The sequence below is a fragment of the Conger conger genome, chromosome 19 (genome assembly GCF_963514075.1).
Source record: "Conger conger chromosome 19, fConCon1.1, whole genome shotgun sequence".
NCBI classification, from domain to species: domain Eukaryota; kingdom Metazoa; phylum Chordata; class Actinopteri; order Anguilliformes; family Congridae; genus Conger; species Conger conger.
The window spans coordinates 18,765,246-18,787,597 of record NC_083778.1 but is presented as its reverse complement, the minus strand read 5'-3'; the positions used below and the strand labels follow the sequence as shown (position 1 = coordinate 18,787,597).

Here is a 22,352-nt window from a genome sequence, read left to right as displayed (position 1 = left end):
ATTTGTGAAACATCAGCTTTAGTCGTCGGTTCCCACACTGGCCATTTAGCTAGCTATTTAACTGACATTACTGTTGTATGTATTTAGTTTAGCTCATTTTAATTTGCACTTTTTTTGCTTGGGAAAAATTACGAATTTGTGCCCAAAGAGAACATTACTGCGCTTTCACATGGTATATGTGTAAATTTGATCCTTGAAGAACAACAATGCATCTGTCGCTTAATTTCCGAGTGCAGAATGTTCCTCACTGAGCATTCTAACGCTGATGTCACAATCACTGCCGGTGACTGAAAGCGCTGGAGTTCCGGAACACTGACTCCAAAAACATTCCTACTTCACACACACATCGCAGACTCCCCCCTAACTCTCCCGGGCCAATCACAGGCATTGATTCTGCCCCGGCCCTGGGATTCTGGACTCGGCACCCCCGCTGTTTGCACCAGGATTACGGGTTTGGCGAGCGCGATCCCGGTTCAGCTGTCGCGGGTGGAGCGTGGCCAGGCCAGCTGGGGCCTTCTCGAAACTTAGTCATTCAATCAGTCAGTTGGCTCACCAGTCATCCGCTAAAGCAGAATCAGAAATGCACATCAACACATGGCGACAGCGCTGTTTGTGTTACAAACATACAGACGCCTAGAACACAGAGACGCTGAAGCCCCGGAGACGGGGGTTCTCCTGTGTGGGATGTTTGTCTACGTTGGGAAGGATAAAGGTTCGATAAATAATAACAGAAAGCAGCACAGCCACAACTACTTGCTTTTATTATTCAGGATATCCAGTGCATGTAGGTCTGCTCACAGTTTCTTTGGGCACCGCAACACACAATGTAAAACGGCGTCTAACCTTATCTCATACTAAGACCCCCCCCACCTTACGGTAAAAACAGGGGGGAAAAAGGGACCCCTACAAACGCTACAAAGACGTCCACGGACCGCCTGTTGAGAAGCCAGGATCGAGAGCACGCCGGCCTCAGAGCACATCATTTCTGCGTTTTGACAACAAAAGCCAGGGCGCATACCTGAGGGAGGAAGCGCTCACACAGACCTGATTCACGGACGTAAACACCGCGGCGAGACGTAAACGCTCGCGTTTCTGAGGCTCGTTTTTTTGCCGGATCAGACAACGGCAGCAGCAGCCCGAGGCCCTCAAAGCCTTTTACGGCCAAAAAATAAAAATAAAAATAATAATTTTCTCTTTTTTTTTCTTTTTTTTTTTTGGCTCGATAAACGTAATTTCCACTTGAGTCTGATTTGGCCGCGAAATGGCTGTGACCTGGGAGGGGCGAAACCGCGGCTGGCAGCCAGGTGATTTATGTCACTTCCAGACACAGCCGTAACTCGATAAAGCGCACACACACACACACACACACACACACACACTAAGAGCTGGATGATCAATGCCCCTTACCTAATCACCTATCGCCATGTGCCCTGTTGTGAACGATGGCACTGGATACTCACCCCAGACCCCAGCACCTGGCGAGAAACCATTTCCCTTCTGCTCAGGGGCTTACTCATAGGAAAGGAATTCTGAGGCTGGGGCCTTGGGACTGTATGACTGGGGCGCCAAAAAAAAAAAAAAAAGGAAATCAAGAAAAAAAATAACAAGAAAATGTAATTATGATTACTTAAAGACAACAGTGACCATGAAATTACTAGGGCAAAGGATAAGGACAGTTAAGCGGTAATCCGCAGAAGAATCCATAACAGGATTTTGTGGTTTGAGAACTGTGAGAAAATGAAGATATAGGGAGCAGAGCATGGTCATGCCCACACCAGGGCCAGTCCTTTCCCAGGGTCCCGGGGTGACCATGCGGGGGGGGGGGCCCAGGGGCCCGCGCATCCCGAACGCATCCACAACCGGCCGTAGAACTGCCAAGAGAGGGCCGGTTCAGATGTTGGATGTTCACTGCCTCGTTGTGCAATGGCAGCAAATCTGATTGGTTGGTTCCTTGAGTCAGTTAGCCACTCTGGTGCCCACTCAAAAGCTGATTGGTTAGGTACCTGGGCCAGTTGGGCACTCTGGTTCTGGCTCAAAAGCTGATTGGTTGGGTACCTGGGCCAGTTAGGCAGTCTGGTTCTGGCTCAAAAGCTGATTGGTTAGGTACCTGGGCCAGTTGGGCACTCTGGTTCCGCTCAAAAGGTGATTGGTTAGGTACCTGGGCCAGTTGGGCACTCTGGTTCCGCCTCAAAAGCCGATTGGCTGGGCCCCTGAGCCAGTTAGGTACTGGAGCTCAGCAGCAGTTTTTCATTTTAAAATGAAGGCAGAAAACGAAGTGTTTTTCTTCTTGACATTTATAAAAATAGATTTTCATTAATACCGCACCTCCAGACTGGAACATTGTTTGTGCATCTGAGGATGGTGACCTCAGTACAGAGCACAGACCTAAAAAATGAACACAAAAAGGAAACATCTTTTTTGACAACATAATTATGGCCTCTGTCCAATCTAACATCCAGGCACTCTGCTCTTCGTATTGAGAGAGAATAAAAATCACCTCTGACATTTACCTGAATACCGTTGCCTTGCCCTGCAATTATCTTCCTGCATTAGCATATAAGCATCAGATAGACACTCCTGTGACAATTTTACAGGTGGCACAAAATGGATCCATTGAGTGGTCCCGTTTCATTTTTACTTAATGTTATCGATGTTGAGCATAGGCAACAAAACACACTTTAATGGTGAACAGACTGTGTTTACGTTGCTTTTTGAATCAACTATGGCTACAGAAAATGTGCTTTACAATTCATGCCACACACACACACACACACACACACACACACCAAAAAGGCGTCCATACAAGGCATTAACCAGCTCGTCAGGAGCAATTAGGTGTTAGGAGTCTTGTTCATATGGCCCACGCATGGTACATTTTCATCATTCATATCAGTATTCTTTTAAAAATGCTATTATTGCAGAACAAACCCATGGGGAAATGCCAGTGCTTGTGAGCACAATATACTGTATGATATCAATTTATTAATATTGTCAGGGGGAGAGCATGATTATCATATAAAGGCCTCAGTTGCACTCAACTCAACCCCCGTTTTGTGCGACTTTCTTGAACTAAAAAAGGTTTTCTGAAGGTTCACTTGCCCGTGAGGCTGAGCAGAGGGCCAATCACTGAGGAGGAATATGGTGCATTAAAACGAGAGAACGCCGCGTACCGCTGAAGAAAAGACGACGTCCGGAGTGTTCGGCCCGGCGGAGAATCGCGTTCAGCTGCACCACGGCTGCAGGTGCAGAGATGTACAGGTGCACCTGCGGGTGCGTTAGCTAACCGGGGCCCAGGTGCTTCTAGGTGCTTCCAGGTGAGCTCGTCTCCACAGAGCAGGGCGAGGCGGAGGAGCCGATCGGCTGAAGAGAAGGTCAGCTCCGAGCGGGTAACCGAAAAGCAGCCACTATCTCTTGCCTTCTTTTCTTATTTTAGTTCATTGTGTTCCTTTGCTATTTTTGGGAGTGGGAAGGGGGGCGAAGACTTTTTTTATTCTTTATTTTGCGTTGGTGTGGGTGCCGCGAGAATGGAATATGCCGTGTTCCCGTTTGTCCGTGTGAACCTCGTTGGGCTGCCCGGCCGCAGGGAAACGAACCGCGACAGGGAGGTGCAACGCCGTCTCCAGAAACAACCAAACAAAGCGCCCTGGAGAGGCTAGTTTCACACACAGCGCCCCTGGAGAGGCTAGTTCTGCACACAGCGCCCCTGGAGAGGCTAGTTCCACACACAGCGCCCCTGGAGAGGCTAGTTCCGCACACAGCGCCCCTGGAGAGGCTAGTTCTGCACACAGCGCCCTGGAGAGGCTAGTTCCACACACAGCGCCCCTGGAGAGGCTAGTTCCGCACACAGCGCCCCTGGAGAGGCTAGTTCTGCACACAGCGCCCTCGAGAGGCTAGTTCCACACACAGCTCCCTGGAGAGGCTAGTTCCACACACAGCGCCCCTGGAGAGGCTAGTTCCACACACAGCGCCCCTGGAGAGGCTAGTTCCACACACAGCGCCCTGGAGAGGCTAGTTCCACACACAGCGCCCCTGGAGAGGCTAGTTCCACACACAGCGCCCCTGGAGAGGCTAGTTCCACACACAGCGCCCCTGGAGAGGCTAGTTCCACACACAGCGCCCTGGAGAGGCTAGTTTCACACACAGCGCCCCTGGAGAGGCTAGTGCCACACACAGCGCCCTGGAGAGGCTAGTTCCACACACAGCGCCCTGGAGAGGCTAGTTCCGCACACAGCTCCAGCCAGAGATGTTTATTCTGCCGGCACCACACCTGCTCCCTCGCAGTGGAAATCAATTAGCACTCAAACGCAATCTAACAACATCGCCGTCGGGCCGAGACGTCGAGGCTGTTGTTGCTGCTTGTGAGCACGGCTTCATTTGTTCTCGGTTGTGAATGAAATGCTGGACTGAATTTTAATGGCCTATGAAAGTTAAAAACGCCACCTTTTCGGCTGGAAACACTCCATCGCCGTGAATTACACTGCGTCTCTGCGCAAGTTACGAGAGTTATTGCTACAGCAAGCAATGCCCTTTCCCCTCATCACAACTTTCGGTTAAAAGTATTTTACCAAGCCGTGACACGACATGAGTCATTCCACATGCAGCGGGTCCACTCAGGCTTCCTCTGTCTAACATTACCTTGCGCCTGAAAATCTGAAACCATTTAGTGTGACCATTATGCAATAATAGAAGAGATTTTTCCAAGGCGCTGTTTGTTAGAATACTCGGTACATTTTACTCATTACCTTCCCCTAGATCGGTATTCTTTTAAAAAGCTAATGCTCCAGCACAAACCCACAGGTACACGGCACAATATCATATTAGTGCATTAATATCGACGGGGGGTAGGGGGGGGGGGGAGAGACTGATTACCCTAGAAAGGCTGCAGCTGCAGCGGCACTCCAGTGCCAATTTCGTGTGAATCATAGCCTCAGACCCTCTTTGCCAAATGTCAAATAAAATTACCTGCGCAAGGCACTGATTCTCAAGGGGCGAAGGCGGCCAATGGGCCTGCGTGCCGGCGCCCGTGAATTAGCTAACCGCTAAGTCACATTAATGAAATATTCCCTGCCGAGCGAGATGCGAGCCATACTATGGACCAAAAAAAAATCACATCACAGGACTCATAAAAAGCCTGCAGACGTTACGGGAAGAGGGCATTCCATTCGCGTTTCATTTCTTTTCGCCCGTGATGTATGGCAACAGACAGCGGGGTGAGTCGAGTGGGCAGAAACAGGATCTTTTCTCAGGTTTTGCAGCCGATCCAATCATAAATACAACAATACAAACGGTCTTAAACTGTCTTAAAAATATGTTTCTGGCTCCTGGATTATTCCTTGGATAATTATTGATTATTCTGCTTAAATGTACAGCAAATTAGTTCATGTCGTTATGAAGACAGAATCCATTTTTGTCACGGTATTGTATAATTGTGTCAACGCTAATAGCTTTTGTTTTTAGTTAATTTCAGCAGGTTCGGTGATGGAATACTAGCTGTAGGAATATACTGATTTCTCCACTCCATCAGTCAAAGGCAGATCGGCTTAGCACAATATCCTTACAGCTGTACTGTGAGAAGGGTCTCTGGGGCAGATCAGCCAGTTAACACACCCATCATGAACACTGACTGAGCCTAGCCTAGACAGCAGAAATGAGCAGCCAGCTTCCACGTTAGCCAGCTATAGCTGTGTGTCCTTTGTGCCGTGATTCAGCTGGCTCTGTGACACCTGGAGGGTGTTTCACGAAGCAGGGTTACTGAGCTAGCCGGATAACTGTGCCGAGTAAAAACCCAGAGCAGCTCTTTTGACTTCAGTCCATGTTGAAGAACAGGCCCCGGGAGTCAGACGGGGGTGAACTCAGCAGCCTCCCCAGGGGTGCGCAACAAGGGACGATCCATTATAAGGATTTTGTGCCAACTTGTGCTCTTAATTATTTCACTGACTCAATCATATCTCGTCTGACGTGTGTATGAGCGCCCGGGCTACAGCTGCAAGTGCATCCTAATGATTTTACTGTGCTGCAAGTACAGGCTTGAACCAGGGTCATTGACAGAGCTGTCGGCAAATTAAAAACAAGGCGGTCGGTTGGAACAAAAACCAGTACGCAGACCGGCCCCCCGAGGACCGGAGTTGTGCGCCCCCGTTCTAGCCGCGCTCGCTTCTGCCCAGGACGAGCCGGGCGCCCACGGGTGACCAGTTACACCCACGCAGAGGAGCCTCTGCTCCGGATGTACTGCGTGACCCCTGTTTTGGGGAACGGGATCTGGCAGCGCACACAACAGTCAGGAGTCTACTGCAGCGCTGCTCGTGTAGGAGGAGGAGGTCAGCACTGGTAACTGCCAACCCCAAAATGGAGGGGAGAAAAAAAGAAAAGAAAAAAAACGGAAGGAAAGTGAACACAGTTAAAGTGGCTCGTCTGCCATAAATAAGCAGCCATTCAAAACAAGCCTGCGGAGATCCAGCCGGCCGATTCCTCCTCCAGGAAGCCAGCCAGCGTGTTTTGCCACAAGCGCTTTTAACATTTCAACCGTAGACGGTAAAATGACTCCCGGGTGTGCCCTCTCCTTCCTGGTTTTTGCTCAGGAATTTGTAGGCGAAGGACCGTCACTTCAGCCGAGCTCTGGCTCTCCAACACAGCGACACACTTAACCGCACGGACACATTTTCCACAGGTATCAGTTACGCCCCAGTAGCCGTATTATAGCGTGTGGAAGCGGAATCTCGCTTGCCATCTCCGCCAATTCCCACAAATGATTTGTGTCGCAGGAGGAAACCTGAGCCGGCTGGAAATCTGTGAAAATGTTCTGCCTTGTCTCTGAAGTTTTTTTTTTTTTTTGTTTTTTTTTTCCCCGAGTGAAGTGTTTCCTGCGTAGGTGCAGCGGCTTTGTGCTTTTTCAATATTTAACACAAGATTAGAATGACCAAACATTTTTCAGTATCGGTCAAAATAAGATATCTCAAAGACCATACTCAAAACCAAAAATAAAATGTGCTTATACTGCAATAACACAATCATTTACTTTATATATATATATATATATATCTCAATAGTAATATATATATATATTATATATCTATATAATGTTAATTTGTCTTCATTTGTGTAACATATATTACATCATTATTATTTCTTGTATTTTACACATTCGTCAGTTATTAATTTCATATTTAAGGGTTGCCAGTCTTTGCTAAGATGAAGCATTAACGGCTCTCTGACTGACAGTGTTTAAGAGCATTTCCCCGCAGACAGAGGTAAAGTGCTCTTACTGGTGGCTGCGAGTCGAGGATAACGTTCACTGCAAAGCAATCAATGGAAGCAGCAAAGAGACTCGGGGAAAAAAAGGGCAGCTTAAGATGATGAAAACAGGCGCGTCTGGGGCTGTTACCGTACGCGCACATCACAGAGCTCAGTGGGCCACGGGCCCGTCCCCGCGGAGGAATTAGCACCGTTTTTTGGTTTAATGTAGAACACAGAAGGCGACATGACAGGGAAAAATTATTTTCACATTAAGCCAATTTGAGGGATCATTTGGGGATTCTGCTGTCAGGACTTTTCTTCCGTTTTCACGTCGGAGGAGGAATGTCACAGCCCGCCTGACTGGCACTGCAGTGAAAAACGTTGACAAAACGTTCCAGTAACACTGCAAGAACATTAACTGGTGCATCTTATAGCTGCCAAGTCTCTGGTCTTGAGCTCAAGAACCATATGTTCTTCCATGCTGAATCCTCCACGACAACTGACATTCGACATCATATCATATTTGAAAATACTTCACAATACTTACATTTGTCATTATCCAAGGCACTTGTGTCAAAAAAACATTAGAATACTTAAATACTACTTGACACACGCCAGTGTAGGATTCAGTGAGGGGCCATTAGATTGTGCTTGCCTTTCTCACCGACTAATTTCTGATGAAATACTGACAAACTTGAAAGTACTTCAAATTGTAGCTCCAAGTGGTCAGCACAATGTACCCATGTGTGATTGGGAGCGTTGGGAATGTGTGATCGGGAGCTTTGGGAATGAGTGATTGGGAGCTTTGGGAATGAGTTATTGGGAGCGCAGGGAATGTGTGATTGGGAGTGTTGGGAATGTGTTATTGGGAGCTTTGGGAATATGTGATTGGGAGCTTTGGGAATGTGTGATTGGGAGCTTTGGGAATGTGTGATTGGGAGTGTTGGGAATGTGTTATCGGGAGCGTTGGGAATTCTTACCGGATTTTCCCACGCCGGCTCTGCCGAACACGGCCAGCTTGACCTCGGCGCTCTTCGCCATGCCGGCCCCGCCCTAACGCCCCGCGGCGAAGTCGCTGCGCTGCTGAGTCCCGCTGCGGCAGGCCCACTCCCGCCTCAGCATCTCCCGCTCGGGGAACACCTGGAAAAGACACCGGCACAGAAAAAAAAGCTCTTCTTACAACTTGGAATGAGCATCAGTAGCTTTAGACCAGTCTCATCAACGTGACACCCATCGTTAGTGAGAGTGTAGACTTGCATCAGGGATGGATATAGAAATGATTTGTGCACGTGCACACACAGACACCATACACCTGGGTGCCCAGGGTAGCTTTCCCTGCTATACCCCCCTGAGCTCCCCCCATGACAAGCTTACAGTATTCAAAGTCTGTGCAGCTGGCTTCCGTCCACCACACCAGGTTTCAGTGCAATGAGACCAGAACAATCCCTCCAACCGGATCCCTCCCACTCCACTGTGGGGCCCCAGTCTGTACCGGCACCAGCACTCTCAGGGTCCAGAACCAGCCCGAACGCTGGAGCTCAGAGCCACACGAAGCCACTCTCATTTTTTTTGGTTTGAAAGGTAACCTAAAATGTTACAAATATCTCGAAAAATTGCGAATGTGTTTTCCCCTCGCCCCCACATATTTCATGAAGTGTTCCAGGAGCACAAATAGCGCGCAGAGTGGGCAGGCAGGGACCAAGGGTCTCCGCTGAGAGACTGAATCCCCACCCACACGCCGAGAACAACAGCGGCAGGCAGGACGGAGGCCCTCGAAAACCGGCATCTCCGTGGAAACGCGCCATCCGATTACTCATTCAAAAAAAATAATAAAGGTGGATAACACGCCTCTCCAAACAGTCAATGCTCCTGCGCTCTCCTGCAATCGTTGAGTTTGATGGGGTGGGGAGCCAGCCCAGATGGGGCGCCCCAAGTGCGTGAGGAAACGCAGGCGGCCTGATCTTCAGGGGAGCGTTACCTCATCCAATTACGACTCACATTTTTTGTCTTGGGAGAGGGGGATGACGCGCGGTGCTCGTCAAACTTCGCAGGCTAGCTCGTGCCGCAGATAATGAGCTGTGAACGAGCAATCGGGAGACGGAGACGGTCGGAAACGTTCGCAACCGCAGCCAGCGCCTGCTGTACAGAATCGAGACGCAACGAGGCAGATGGCCGCGCTGAAACGTCCCAGTTAAAACCTCCCGACGGTGACAAAACCTGCAAATGAACACCTGCATGGCGAAGCAGCTGTGCCAATCCACGGCAGGAACCTTCGAGGAGCGCGGCGTTTTAGGGAGTCGGTTTTTTTAAAAACAATAACAACAATAATAGAACATAATTTGTCCAAGTGAGACATGGCCTTTTTTTTCGTCTTTGGGAAACTGAAACAGGTCAGACTTCCCTTGGCTTCATTGGAGTTTTCCTGCTGTCTGGCATCTGAGCCGGTAACCTTCGGCTCCGAAGCGTCTCTCCGCAGAGGCACACCCAGGGGTCCTGTCTGGGGGGAGCCCTCCCCGTCTGGGGCCTTATATGGCATCCTGGCTGCAGCTAGGGCCCCAAGGCAAGGTCCCAGCGGGGAGGTCCTCGTTAGCACTGCTCAAGTCACTCTGAGGAGCCTAGCGTCTCCATTAGCACTACTGGAGTCACTCTGAGGAGCCTAGCGTCTCCATTAGCCCTGCTGGAGTCACTCTGAGGAGCCTAGCGTCTCCATTAGCACTACTGGAGTCACTCTGAGGAGCCTAGCGTCTCCATTAGCCCTGCTGGAGTCACTCTGAGCAGCCTAGCGTCTCCATTAGCCCTGCTGGAGTCACTCTGAGCAGCCTAGCGTCTCCATTAGCACTACTGGAGTCACTCTGAGGAGCCTAGCGTCTCCATTAGCCCTGCTGGAGTCACTCTGAGCAGCCTAGCGTCTCCATTAGCCCTGCTGGAGTCACTCTGAGCAGCCTAGCGTCTCCATTAGCACTACTGGAGTCACTCTGAGGGGCCTAGCGTCTCCATTAGCCCTGCTGGAGTCACTCTGAGCAGCCTAGCGTCTCCATTAGCACTACTGGAGTCACTCTGAGGAGCCTAGCGTCTCCATTAGCACTACTGGGGTCACTCTGAGGAGCCTAGCGTCTCCATTAGCCCTGCTGGAGTCACTCTGAGGAGCCTAGCGTCTCCATTAGCACTACTGGAGTCACTCTGAGGAGCCTAGCGTCTCCATTAGCCCTGCTGGAGTCACTCTGAGGGGCCTAGCGTCTCCATTAGCACTACTGGAGTCACTCTGAGCAGCCTAGCGTGTGTTAGCACTACTCAAGTCAGTCTGAGCAGCCTAGCGCCTCCATTAGCACTTCTGAAGTCACTCTGAGGAGCCTAGCGTCTCCATTAGCCCTGCTGGAGTCACTCTGAGGGGCCTAGCGTCTCCATTAGCACTACTGGAGTCACTCTGAGGGGCCTAGCGTCTCCATTAGCACTACTGGAGTCACTCTGAGGGGCCTAGCGTCTCCATTAGCACTACTGGAGTCACTCTGAGCAGCCTAGCGTCTCCATTAGCACTACTGGAGTCACTCTGAGGAGCCTAGCGTGTGTTAGCACTACTCAAGTCAGTCTGAGCAGCCTAGCGCCTCCATTAGCACTTCTGAAGTCACTCTGAGGGGCCTAGCGTCTCCATTAGCACTACTCAAGTCAGTCTGAGCAGCCTAGCGCCTCCATTAGCACTTCTGAAGTCACTCTGAGGAGCCTCGCCTCTCAGTTAGCCCTGCTGGAGTCACTCGGAGCCTATCTCATGTTGTGCCTCGAGTGTGGCTTCCCAAGGCCTCGTTTCTGCAGTCAGAGAGAGAGAGAGAGAGAGAGAGAGAGAGAGAGAGAGAGAGAGAGAGAGAGAGAGAGAGAGAGAGAGAGAGAGAGAGAGAGAGAGAGAGAGAGAGAGAGAGAGAGAGAGAGAGAGAGAGAGAGAGAGAGAGAGAGAGAGAGAGAGAGAGAGAGAGAGCGAGAGAGACCAGACGAATCCATCACAAGCGGCCGGTCATTAACGGCAGGGCCGGACACAGTTTAAACAGGGGGCTCTTCAATCAGCCCCTCCTGATGGCATCGGACCACGGCCAGGCGATTGGTCTCTCTCTCTCTCGGAGTCATCGGAGGGTGTCCGCCGGGGGAAGGGAGGCGCAGAGAATGCGGCGAGATTCCGCCTCCGCGTTCTCGACCAGCAGGACCCATTCCGCGTCAAAACGTTTGCCCGGCGACAGTCTCCCGAGTCCCTCGTGATTGGCGACGGAGCTGAACAGCGCTAGTGTGTCGGGGTGACATTCGATCAGCAGGGTAAGGTCATCCGGCAGTCGGAGGGTTGCCGGTTCCATCCCCCCGCCCCGGGTGTGTCGAAGTGTCCCTGAGCAAGACGCCTAACCCCCAATTGCTCCTGACGAGCCGATTGGTGCCTTGCATGGCAGCCTACTGCTGTGGTTGCGTGAATGGGTGAGTGAGAAGCATCCATTTTAAAGCACCTCGGATAAAGTGACTGTATACACGCACTCCATTTACCATTGTGTGTGTTTGGGGGGCAATAAGTGGACCCCTATCTTAGCTAATTATAAAACAATTTAAAATCTTTTCAGAAGGCTCTTTTCTGGTCGTGTTCCTAATGCACTGTGGCATGCGGTCAGGGAGGCAGGTGAGGGCTTGTGGTCCGGGAGTTAGCTCCGTTGTTTCAAAGCCCAGAGCTAAAGGTTGTCACCCGGTCTGCCCCGGCACAAAGAGAGCCGAGAAGCGCAAACAGGACTCCGCGCCCACACCTCAAATTGCTTCGCTGAAATGTCAAATTACCTGACCGTTCATATCGTGTGTGTTTGCACAATGGAACATTGGAGAGAGAGAGAGAGAGAGAGAGAGAGAGAGAGAGAGAGAGAGAGAGAGAGAGAGAGAGAAAAAAAAGAAAAAAAAAAACGTTCAAAAGAGTAACCGTCAATGTTTCCATGGTGACACTGTCCTGTGAGAGCACCGACTCCTTGTTAAATCATTGATTACTGGGGCGTTATAAGCAGTGGATGCCAGAGCGTAATATGAGCAATATCGTATCGCGGAAGTGGTTTACAACATCGGCTCCGTTGAAACGTAAGTCTAACATTACTAATATTAAACGGAACAATTAAAAAAATTACATTATTCGCTCAATTGGTTGCAGTTTCTTGAAAGTTAATGTACACAGTTAGACTAATGTAATTACGTGTAATAAATCTTGATGACTGACATTATACAGTACATGTTATTTCAGGTCCACCCACAAACATTGGGAGAGAAAAAGAAGTACCCTTTTTCTATTTGCTTTGTTATTTACAACTGGATTAATTCCCACCGAAATGTGTCACTTATTCATGATTCAAAACTATTTCTGAAAATAAAAATTTGTCATCAGATATGGCGGGGCAAAGTTGCACCTAATGACAAACTGGTCTAAATATGGCACAAGCAATCGAAGCACAAACAATAGCCTGAAACTTCCTGGTCACTGCATATACCATTCTGGTCACTGCATATACCATTCAAAAGGTGGAAACGACTAAATGTAACCTTTTTTTATAACAGGTCGCCACCGCTATACATTTGACGTAGGGTATTCATCCGACTTCCGAATGATAAAGAGTGATGTAATGCATTCAAAGGACGATGACACCGTAGTTGGCGTTGTGTGGTGGTAACCAGTAAGAACGACACACAACCCACCCTCCCTCCAATCATTTTTGTCCCTACCCACAACGCCTTTATTCCCGTCAAGATCAAATGCATTATAGCGCGTCACAACGTGCACCAGCCCTGACCCGCAAGCTGTCGAGATGAATGCTAATATGAAGCTATAGGTGGGGAGGGGAGTCCAAGGCGTGTGTATAGAGTAGCCTAGTGAGCGACTAGGATCGCTCTCCGAGCCAGTTCAACTCACTAGTACCCTCAGTCTAACCTGATTCAACTTCTAGGAGATATCTGCTGCAGCACAGGATCGGGTCGCTCTGGGTGTGCAACGCCATTTGTCTGTTCATAAAACATGACTATATAACCTCTGCTTCGGGTGGGGGTTAAATATTTATGACGAGGTATCATTGCACGGTACCCCCGTGTGCCCTGCACGGTTTCCCCTGCGCTGCGACAGATCACGAATCCTTTGGCTAAATTCGCATTTGTGACACGGCTTACAGTTTTTCCCCAACCACTTACATGGCTTTTGTCTTCGGGTTGTTTCATGTCATTTCTTGTTGAAGGAGAATGCATCTGTCAAGGTATTCAGATTCAGCCCCGAAATCCCCCATCGAGCAAAGAAACGCAACCGTGCTGAGAAGTGCCCTACACGTTTGTCCCTTAAGCATACCCAACTGGACCAATAATCGAACAATATTCTTTGCTCAGTCATTTGCACTCCATACCATACCATTAAAAAAACTTGAATTCTTCTCTCATTTAGCATTTGCAACAGGTTGACGTTTTGGTAATAATATCCTAATTGGTTTAACATTGAGTTGGGCATCTACGCGTCCGACTAAAAATAGAAACGGAGATTCTTTTTTTTTTAATGTCCAAGGCATAAATGTGCTAAAAAGATCTTAACATGCACGTAGTAAGGCGTTTCATAAAGTTCGCTGCATAAACTCAAAAAGAGCCGAGTTGGGGCAAGTTATTTTTGTCGGCAAATGCCACACCAACATCGGTGGTGCGCGGACGAAAATAAACATTTCAAAACGTCAACTCACCTAACAAGAAGGGCGATGTCGAAATTGTTGGCAGACCTGCGAAAATAGCGCGAGTTCATTGATGTTCCGGAGGTGGTGGGAATCGCTTGACCGCCCGCGCTGAATTATCGAGTGCTGGTCGAGGCTTGCACACGAAGCGTTGACTCGGTCAAGCGCCAGCCCATTCGGGTTACTGTCCGATCAAAGCCGACGAAACTGCACAGCACCGCGGACTGACACGGGCTCTCGCTCTCTCTCTCAATCTCTCTCACTCACTCACTCTCTCTCTCTCTCTCTCTCTCTGATTGAGGGTCAATCGCAATACGCCGAGTGGAGCCACCGCACTTCAGTTACGTAAACGCAAAAGTGATTGTTGGAGCACAGCGTTGCTGTACATGCCGCCGCATTTGTATTCCGAGCAGGCAGCGAACTAGAGCCCTCTGGCGTGATTTCAGCACAGCGCAACATACACTGACGCTTCACGGCGCCCTGGCTCCTGAAAGCGTTTCCATTGTATTGCGCATTGTTACGACCACATGTCAGAGCACCGTGGAATATTATATTCTGCAACGGCTATATTAATTCACGTATACGATTTTATTGATGTGTCTTATAATAGGATGGGCAGCATTTCCACGTTGCAACAGCTAAATTCAATCTCCTTTCTATTCCTTCAATTCAATTCCAATTGTATATAGCCTGTGTGTTACTTATGTAAATTATATAGCGGTTGATTCCCCGTGTTCTCTCGTATGTATCCTCGACACACACAATTTCCGTTTGATATTTCCCCCACATCAATTACTGCAAATCGGTACCATCTATAGAGCAACTCCGTTCCCATAATTACATCCCAAAATACATCCTCATCAATCCCTTAACTACGTCCCTTTTATACCGAGGCAGGTCAAAGCCAACTACTTTAATTATTGGATAAATAACCTGCCTTTGAATCAATTACATTTCTAAACGATTTGTAATCCAACTGAAATCAAATTTTTGCATTTCAGAATCACTATTGCACTGCCACAGTGGGGAAAAGTAGTAACTTCGCAAACCACACACAGCATTGCTAATCAGCATCATTAGACCTACATCGGATGTACTGTAATTGAGTTACACTTACAATTTCATACATTTACATTTTAACTCCCCTTAGCAGCCAACGCTAGCACCTTGAAGCGGATGCGTGCAGCAATAGGCAGCCAGAGGAGGCCAATGAGAAGTGCGGTGACACGTGCTAACCTGGGACGGTCCAACGTGGCACCCAAACGTACACAGCACAGTGCACTGCGCCACTGTCCAAATACTTATGCTACCTCGTTCGGGTAAGAACGCCAACAGCAGACTCTTTCATTGATTTTGTCTGTCTAAACAGATATATGATGCTTCCACTTCCACTTTACCAAACCGCGGAGAACTAAACAAAACTCACACTGATTAATTATTATCAGCTCAACACGCCGCAAACCGACCGGATCATTGGCTTGCAAATAAAAACATTGAAGAGTTGCCAAACAACTGAACACACAGGTGAAAGGAAAAAGTGATACGGCAGCAGAACTCAACAGCTGGTTTGCAATCAACGTTATATCTAAAGGGAGGAAAGCTGATGATTCCTCGGTGATCGTCCCCGACTGCCATCTTGCAGTTAAACGGAACAAGTGCAATATCAAGTTCTACCACCAGGTAGCAGCAAAGACCTGTTAAAAACAATGGCTACCTTGGCAATCTCACTCAGGCATTCAATCCTGTCGCCGAATGCTGTGAAATAAACAAAATTGCTTAATGTGTTGTTTAATATATTTAATTATTATGTTCAATCATATTTCATTGAGGGATAGAAATTGGCATAAATGCGGGGCCAAAATTAATTATAACTTTAACACGAGGCTTTTATTCAAATCGAAGGCAGGCTTTATTCATCACACCAAGTGTACACAATATGTAATTAAATGATTAATGCTATATGAATAACATCTGACCTACAAACACTTATTTGTGTGTGTGTCTGTGGGTGTGTGTGTGTGTGCGTGCGTAATAACATTAGTCAGTCAGCAGGAATGGGAGAGGAGACTGCAGCCCCGAAAACGCCAAACTCTGGTTCTAAATTCCACCGGATTGGCGAAGCAGGAAATAACCACACCGCCCAATGGCAGTTCGGATTTTTGGCAGGGTTGACATACACAACGTCATTGGTTGAATCCATTGTTGTTGCTAAAAAAACGGGACCGCCATTGGTTTGATTCCTCCCCGCGTATGGACCACTGTGTTACTCGTGGAAAGCTGGAGCTAAGGACCGGAGAAAATAGCTTTCCGTTCCGCTGCATTGTTTGGATTGTGGGGTACGCTAAACAAGCGTCACTGGAGCGCGCGAGGGGGTAAAACGCGGAATGGATCTTCCGTTGCAAGCCATGTACCGCACCGTGACATATTTCCTGTGAGCTGTCGGCATCCAGCTGTTTGATGACGGGAAGAGATCGCAGTTTGCTTGCGTTCAATTATTATATTTTAATGGATCGCTCATGCGTGATTTTTAAAGAGCAAGCCAATGACACGATGTTGGCGATATTGAAAGTCATTAGAGTGTAATTAGAGTGCATGACCGTTAAACACATAGAACGGGAAAATTGGAATGTGCATTTTCAAATATCAGAATGCTGTAAGTTAACAGCTTTTGATGGGTGGAAGTGCATTGCTTTACCCAGGTCCTTCCCACCGTGGAATTAATTGCTAATCGAAAATCAGCAGTAAAAATAGTTGATGAATAATCTTAACTGTACAAGACATTTAGAGTGACATAATCCAGGTGATGCTTTGTTGGACTGGAACAAGAAATACACCCAGTGACTCTTTTTGGATCTTGCGAGTTGGGAGACAAAACAGTCACCCTATTAAATATTTGTCCCTCGGACCTATTTTGAAATGACGAAAATAAAACTACTAACCAGGCACGAATTTTTTGGTCTCGAATTTTAAATTAAAGACAGTGTTTTCAGAAAATAGCCTTTAACAGCCTGTAAATAAAGTACAATTGACGTTGAGGAAGAGGTGTACTGGTTCTGTTTAAACCCAGAAGGGCAATTCCAGGAAGGTTATTGTGCTGGAGATGGTTGTTTTTGTGCAAGCTGAAATATTTACTAAATAATCCCCCGGCGCACCAAGTGCCATTTCCAAATATTTTCTTTCTCTCCAGGGTCATGTTGTGATAAAGGCATGAGAACTGCAGTGTCCTTACAAACTAAACTCGGGATATGGTTGTCAAAGCAACAGTCGTTGATAATTACATAAATCAAAAAGGGGAAAATGCACTCGAGTTGGCCAGTACTCCTTGAGAAAGCTGAAGAGATGTGGACCAAAAGCTACAATTTGCCCACAAGTTTGAATGGTAAATATGCACAGACCACACAGTAGCCCACGACTCTGTTTGGTTCAATATGCAAACGTCTCCAGAAAAAAAAAACCGTTTCTTTCATACACACCTCTGCGTTCATCAGCTAATTTAAAAGAACGCACACAGCGGGACAGGACCAATGTTAACCTCTGGGCAACAATGCCCTTTGGCCGCAACAGTAGCGGCAGGATTCGAGACGGAAAAAGTATGAAAAGATGCAGTGTGCCCCCCTCTCCTCTCATTGCCTCCTCCCCCCCCCCTCTCTCCTGGTTGTGAGCGAGTCTTGTTCGCTGGCTGCTGGCTTCATGGGAGACTAGGGCGGGGCGTTCGCGGGGAGGGAGAATGTTGCCTGTGTGTGTGTCAGTCTCGTTCGTAAAGTGATGGGTAGCGCTTAATTTCCCTTCATCGCGCCGGGCTGTCGCGAACGCCGAGCCTCGCGAACCAAATCGATCATTATTCACAACCGATGGACGAAATTAGAAGCCCGTTGACATAGGAACGCAGCCTACAACACACCGGCGCATTGGTGAGACGGAGAGCACACTCTCCTCGTTCGCCTTGGGTCGGTTGTGAGGGGGGGGGGGGACTGACTGCCAGCGGTCTGATGCTGCAGAAAATTCGCCATTGTTTCGATGAGCCGGCGACCCAACGACACTAAAATACAAAAAAGTCCTCAAATCAATGTGCTGCGGAGAGCTCGTCGCTATCGTCACCTCAATGCTGCCTTACATAGTATGTCTCATCTGCAGCATCCAGGTAGGAAACCGTTATTTCTGACTTGCCTTTAATTCAATGGACTGCCATACGTTTGTCTGGGTTGCCGTACCAAGCATAACCGTTTGTGTCTGGGGGTTTCGCGAAATAAGGTTCGGTTTGCGGCACGGAGTGGCCAGATATACGGATTTCCATTTCTATTTTATAAACTGACAGTTTCAAAACGCATGCACGTCTTAGTCGTTTCTCGTTCTGGATAAAGTAGCGAGCGTTGTGGTACGCCGTCGGGTTCAGTGATGTTTCCTCGGGCGAAATGGGGGCATTTGGGCTGAGCGTATTCACTGCGATTCGCCCGCATCCCCCCGCCGTCCGCGCAATTAAGTGCTCGTTTTCAGCCTCATGCAAATGCAGAAAAGCGGCACTGACTGACAAAGGAAGACGTTGAACCGAGCCGGGTGTCTTAGACGATATATTTTAATGCGTTCCTGAACCAAGTTTCGCGAATAGACTTCCTTCAGCCTACCCATTGAGACAACATTTCCACCTGTAAATTTCCAACACGAGTTCAAATCTCGATATGGAAAAAGACGAAACAATGGGTCGGTCCACCCATCACCGTTGGCCTGCATGGAACACCTATGAAATTAATCTCGCAGAGATTTAAACAAACCCGGCTTAAACAAACCACTTTAATATTAAATTAACTTCTGAAATGCATGCTAATGCCGAATTTTCGGGTCAATACACCAGCACAGACAACTGCCCCCTTCGTAGCCTTTTCTTTTCTTTTTTCCTTTTTCCTTTTTACTTTTTGTAATGTATGCATATTATCACTTGGAGACGTTCAATTCAGAGCAGGGGATATCACCGCCTCCTCGGTGTGTTTTGCGTGTGTGCCGTTCGGCTTCGGGGTACACTGCGGATGTACTGGTCTGAGCGTGCAAGCTTTGCCACTCTCAACCCCGCAATGGGGGTCGGAAGAGCGAATGGTCGTTCCTAGAGGATGGCTGGTGTACACGACGGCCCCTTAAAAAAAAGTTGAGCTGTCCAGTGACAATGGAATTGGGTCTTTACACATCGATTTTATGGAATAGATTTTAAAGTGGAGTTTATTGCACATTAATTGCTCAGGACAATATTGATATATTGACGGGAAATATAGGCTCGGCTAAATAAATGGCAGTTTATTGATGAAGCATTATAACACTTGAAAATGATTATTTATCATCAATAGGCTACTAAGTCCCTTTCAATGGCATTGAAAACTGCATCTTCTAATGAAACTACAATTAGAGTGTAGGCATTTGACTTTCTGATTACTGTGTAATTGGCGGTTTCATTGTAAATGTAATTTCTCTGTTAACAAACAATCATTACCACGGTCTACTGAACAATCAAGGTTCAGAGTTCATATTTGTTGTGATCATAGTCTGACTAATGTATCCGCTTTTATGACTGAAACGTGAAATCAATAAAAATTTTTGTCATTTGCAAATTAATTTTCGGAGTGGGTTTCAGTCAGCCTCAGACAAAGGGGTTAAATAGTGTAATACGTCCCAGCATATCATGGAGGCCTGAATCTTGGACAGCCATCCCAAGTCGTATCTCTGGTTTGGATCTTTAATATTCCACCTGTCCAGCTGAGCGCAGTGGCTCATGAATGCGTGTCGGCGATCAGTGATCAGTGATTTGACACACGGATAAGGCCTGGAAACCTGGTGAATGGATGTGTGCCTTGAATGGCTGCTGTGCAGACACATTACATAACCAGTGGCTGAATATCAGAGTGGCAGGAGATATTGGTTACATTATTGCAGTGCTGGGGATGGGAAAAAAAAAAAAAAAACACAAACACTCCTGGCGCATGGAAATTTGAGCCATTCCAGGTTTCGCAGGAAGCTAGTTGGTGCACTGGGGTGCAGAGTAAAATGTCCAGTGTTAAATACACTCTGAGGGAGTATATATGGTTCTGCTCTGGTGCAGGTGTAGGACCATATCGAGGGTTTGGGGCATGCAAGGGCCGTAAGTGAAATTTCGGGCCAAAATGAGTATTACAGTATATCAAAAGAAAGCTCCTGATGAGATCTATCTAGATAGGCTGGGCCATCCTTAGCTAAATTCAAATAGAGGGTAAAAACCTAAAGACTCATCCCAAAAAACCCTGGTTCATTCAAACATTCATTTTGCCTCTCCTCTAAAGTTCCCCTTGTGCACCAAACTCCCTGTTAAGAGCTGAAATGACACAGGATGTTTAAAGACTGCTGATCTCCTGAAAGGCCTGGAAGGGCTCAGCATGCAGGGCACCGGGAGAGCAGTCTCAGCGCTGTTGATCAGCCCAGCCCAGCAGTGTAGCTGTGACCTCAACTGCCCCCGTTTCTCTGAGGAGCAGGGCTGGTGTTCCCCGATTACGCACACCTCAGGAGAGGTTATGAACACCTCAGGAGAATTCTCTCCACTTAGCACGCATATTCACCAGACCGGCGTTCAAGACTGCAAACGTTAGCCGACGTTAGCCAACCGTTTGGAAAAGGTAATGCACGGCAAACAAAAATGGCCTCCGATCGGGGAAAACACAGAGCAATGCGGGGTTAAGGGCCTCAAGGGCCCAACAGCTGTGCGGATTTTATTGTGGCTACACCGGGATTAGAACCACCGACCTCCCGGGTCCCAGTCCTTGCACCTTAGCCACTGCGCTACAGGCTGCATTTGTGGCTGACCCGCAGTGCGGCCGGCTCAGAGTGCAGCACCCTGGGGTTGGCCTGGCCCTCAGTGCGGCTGGTTCAGAGTGCAGAACCCTGGGGTTGGCCTGGCCCTCAGTGCGGCTGGTTCAGAGTGCAGCACCCTTGGGCTGGCCCTCAGTGTGCAGCACCCTGGGGTTGGCCCCTCAGCTGAATCACATTTGATGGAGCGTGCACACGCAATCAGGGCATTAAGCCGGGTGCTCCACATCACGGGGTCAGCAGAAGGGCCACATTAAGGATTAGTCCACGCACGGAGCATACGGTGGGCCATGGGCGGTCAGCGCTCGCTCATATGCCCTCTTAAGACCCGGGAGGGGAAACTCAGTAGCTTTCAGTCCCTGGACGTAATCTCCAGAGCCGTATTTCCTACTGTGCTGAAACCGAAACCTACACAAGGGCCATTCAATAAAAAAAATATATATATAAATAATTTTTTAGAAAATATTTTCACTGAAACTTTTTTTTTTTTTTTTGTGATAAAATTCAAGCAATGTAAACCTTTGTTTCCTGCAGGGTCTCAGGAGTAAAAAAAATAAATAAAAAAAAAGAAGTCTATTTCAGGCCACAAATGAGTTCAAACCCTTATTTAGGTCAGATACCTTGCCAGAAAGACACAAATATCACCTCGGGTTCTTATAGAGCAGCACGGATGGCAGGCAAGATACCCAGAGACGCAAAGCGCTACCCTCCCTTCTGTCTTACACTGTGGATATAATGAATCATCGCTTTGTATAATGCACACTGAGGATCTGGCTGGACTGCTGTTCCTACTTAACCTTCCGTAGCCCGTATAGAGCAAGCTGGGACAGAAACCTGCAGCAATGAGATGCAGAGCATATTGCTCACAAACACACTGCCATTTCTCTGTTTACCATTTTCTCAGTGCATATGTGTCTGAGACCAGTGTAGGCCACACTGAACTCTACCTTTGCATACACTCTATGGTGTGCTACACTCAACTCTATGTTCTTACACACTCTATGGTGCACCACACAGAACTCCATGCTCTTACACACTCTATGGTGCACCACACTGAACTCCATGTTCTTACACACTCTATGGTGCACCACACTGAACTCTATGTTCTTGTACACTCTATGGTGCACCACCATCTCTCATTCCGGGATACTCCCCGTGAAGTGGTCTGGGTACGGAGTGTCATATAACCCATCCGTCCTGGTTTCCCCTTCATACGCTCCCCACCCTCAAACTGCCACCCCAGTCCCTGCGACAACACACTTCAGTCGTTTCACAAAATGTAGCCTAAACCTTTTCAACGTCCTTGCGACAGCTCTGCGGGTGTGCAGAGCTTGCCGTTCGACGTAGAACGGAGGTGTGCAGCGAGAAAGGGGCGACTGCACTCATTTGAATTGATGCCGAGATCCAGGAGGGCGTAACTTCCAGGTGTGCGCCAGTGCAGGGGGGGGGGGGGGGGTGGATTAGAGCAGCCGGGGTTATTTTTGGCAGAGATTGGCGGAAAAGCAAGGAAAAAGAAGGGATTATTTGCCCGGCTTAAAATATTACGTGGCATCTCTTGTAGACTCTCTTGATTAATTCCTTGGAAGTGGAGAGGAATAATGG

General features: G+C 48.1%; 2 protein-coding genes across 2 annotated transcripts in view; one reads left to right on the top strand and one right to left on the bottom strand.

The window, feature by feature from the left end:
• Positions 1-14,254, bottom strand: part of rerg (RAS-like, estrogen-regulated, growth inhibitor) — a 37,011-nt gene extending 22,757 nt beyond the window's left edge. Inside the window, exons 1-2 of the mRNA XM_061228963.1 lie at positions 13,944-14,254; positions 8,214-8,373 (exon numbers count right to left, since the gene is read on the bottom strand). Coding sequence (XP_061084947.1) covers positions 8,214-8,274 — 61 coding nt within the window. The 5' untranslated portion in view covers positions 8,275-8,373; positions 13,944-14,254. The remainder of the gene's footprint in view (positions 1-8,213; positions 8,374-13,943) is intronic.
• Positions 14,255-17,699: 3,445 nt separating this feature from the next.
• The window catches only part of ptpro (protein tyrosine phosphatase receptor type O), a 46,045-nt gene continuing 41,392 nt past the window's right edge, over positions 17,700-22,352 (top strand). The window contains exon 1 of the mRNA XM_061229418.1: positions 17,700-18,072. Coding sequence (XP_061085402.1) covers positions 17,998-18,072 — 75 coding nt within the window. The 5' untranslated portion in view covers positions 17,700-17,997. The remainder of the gene's footprint in view (positions 18,073-22,352) is intronic.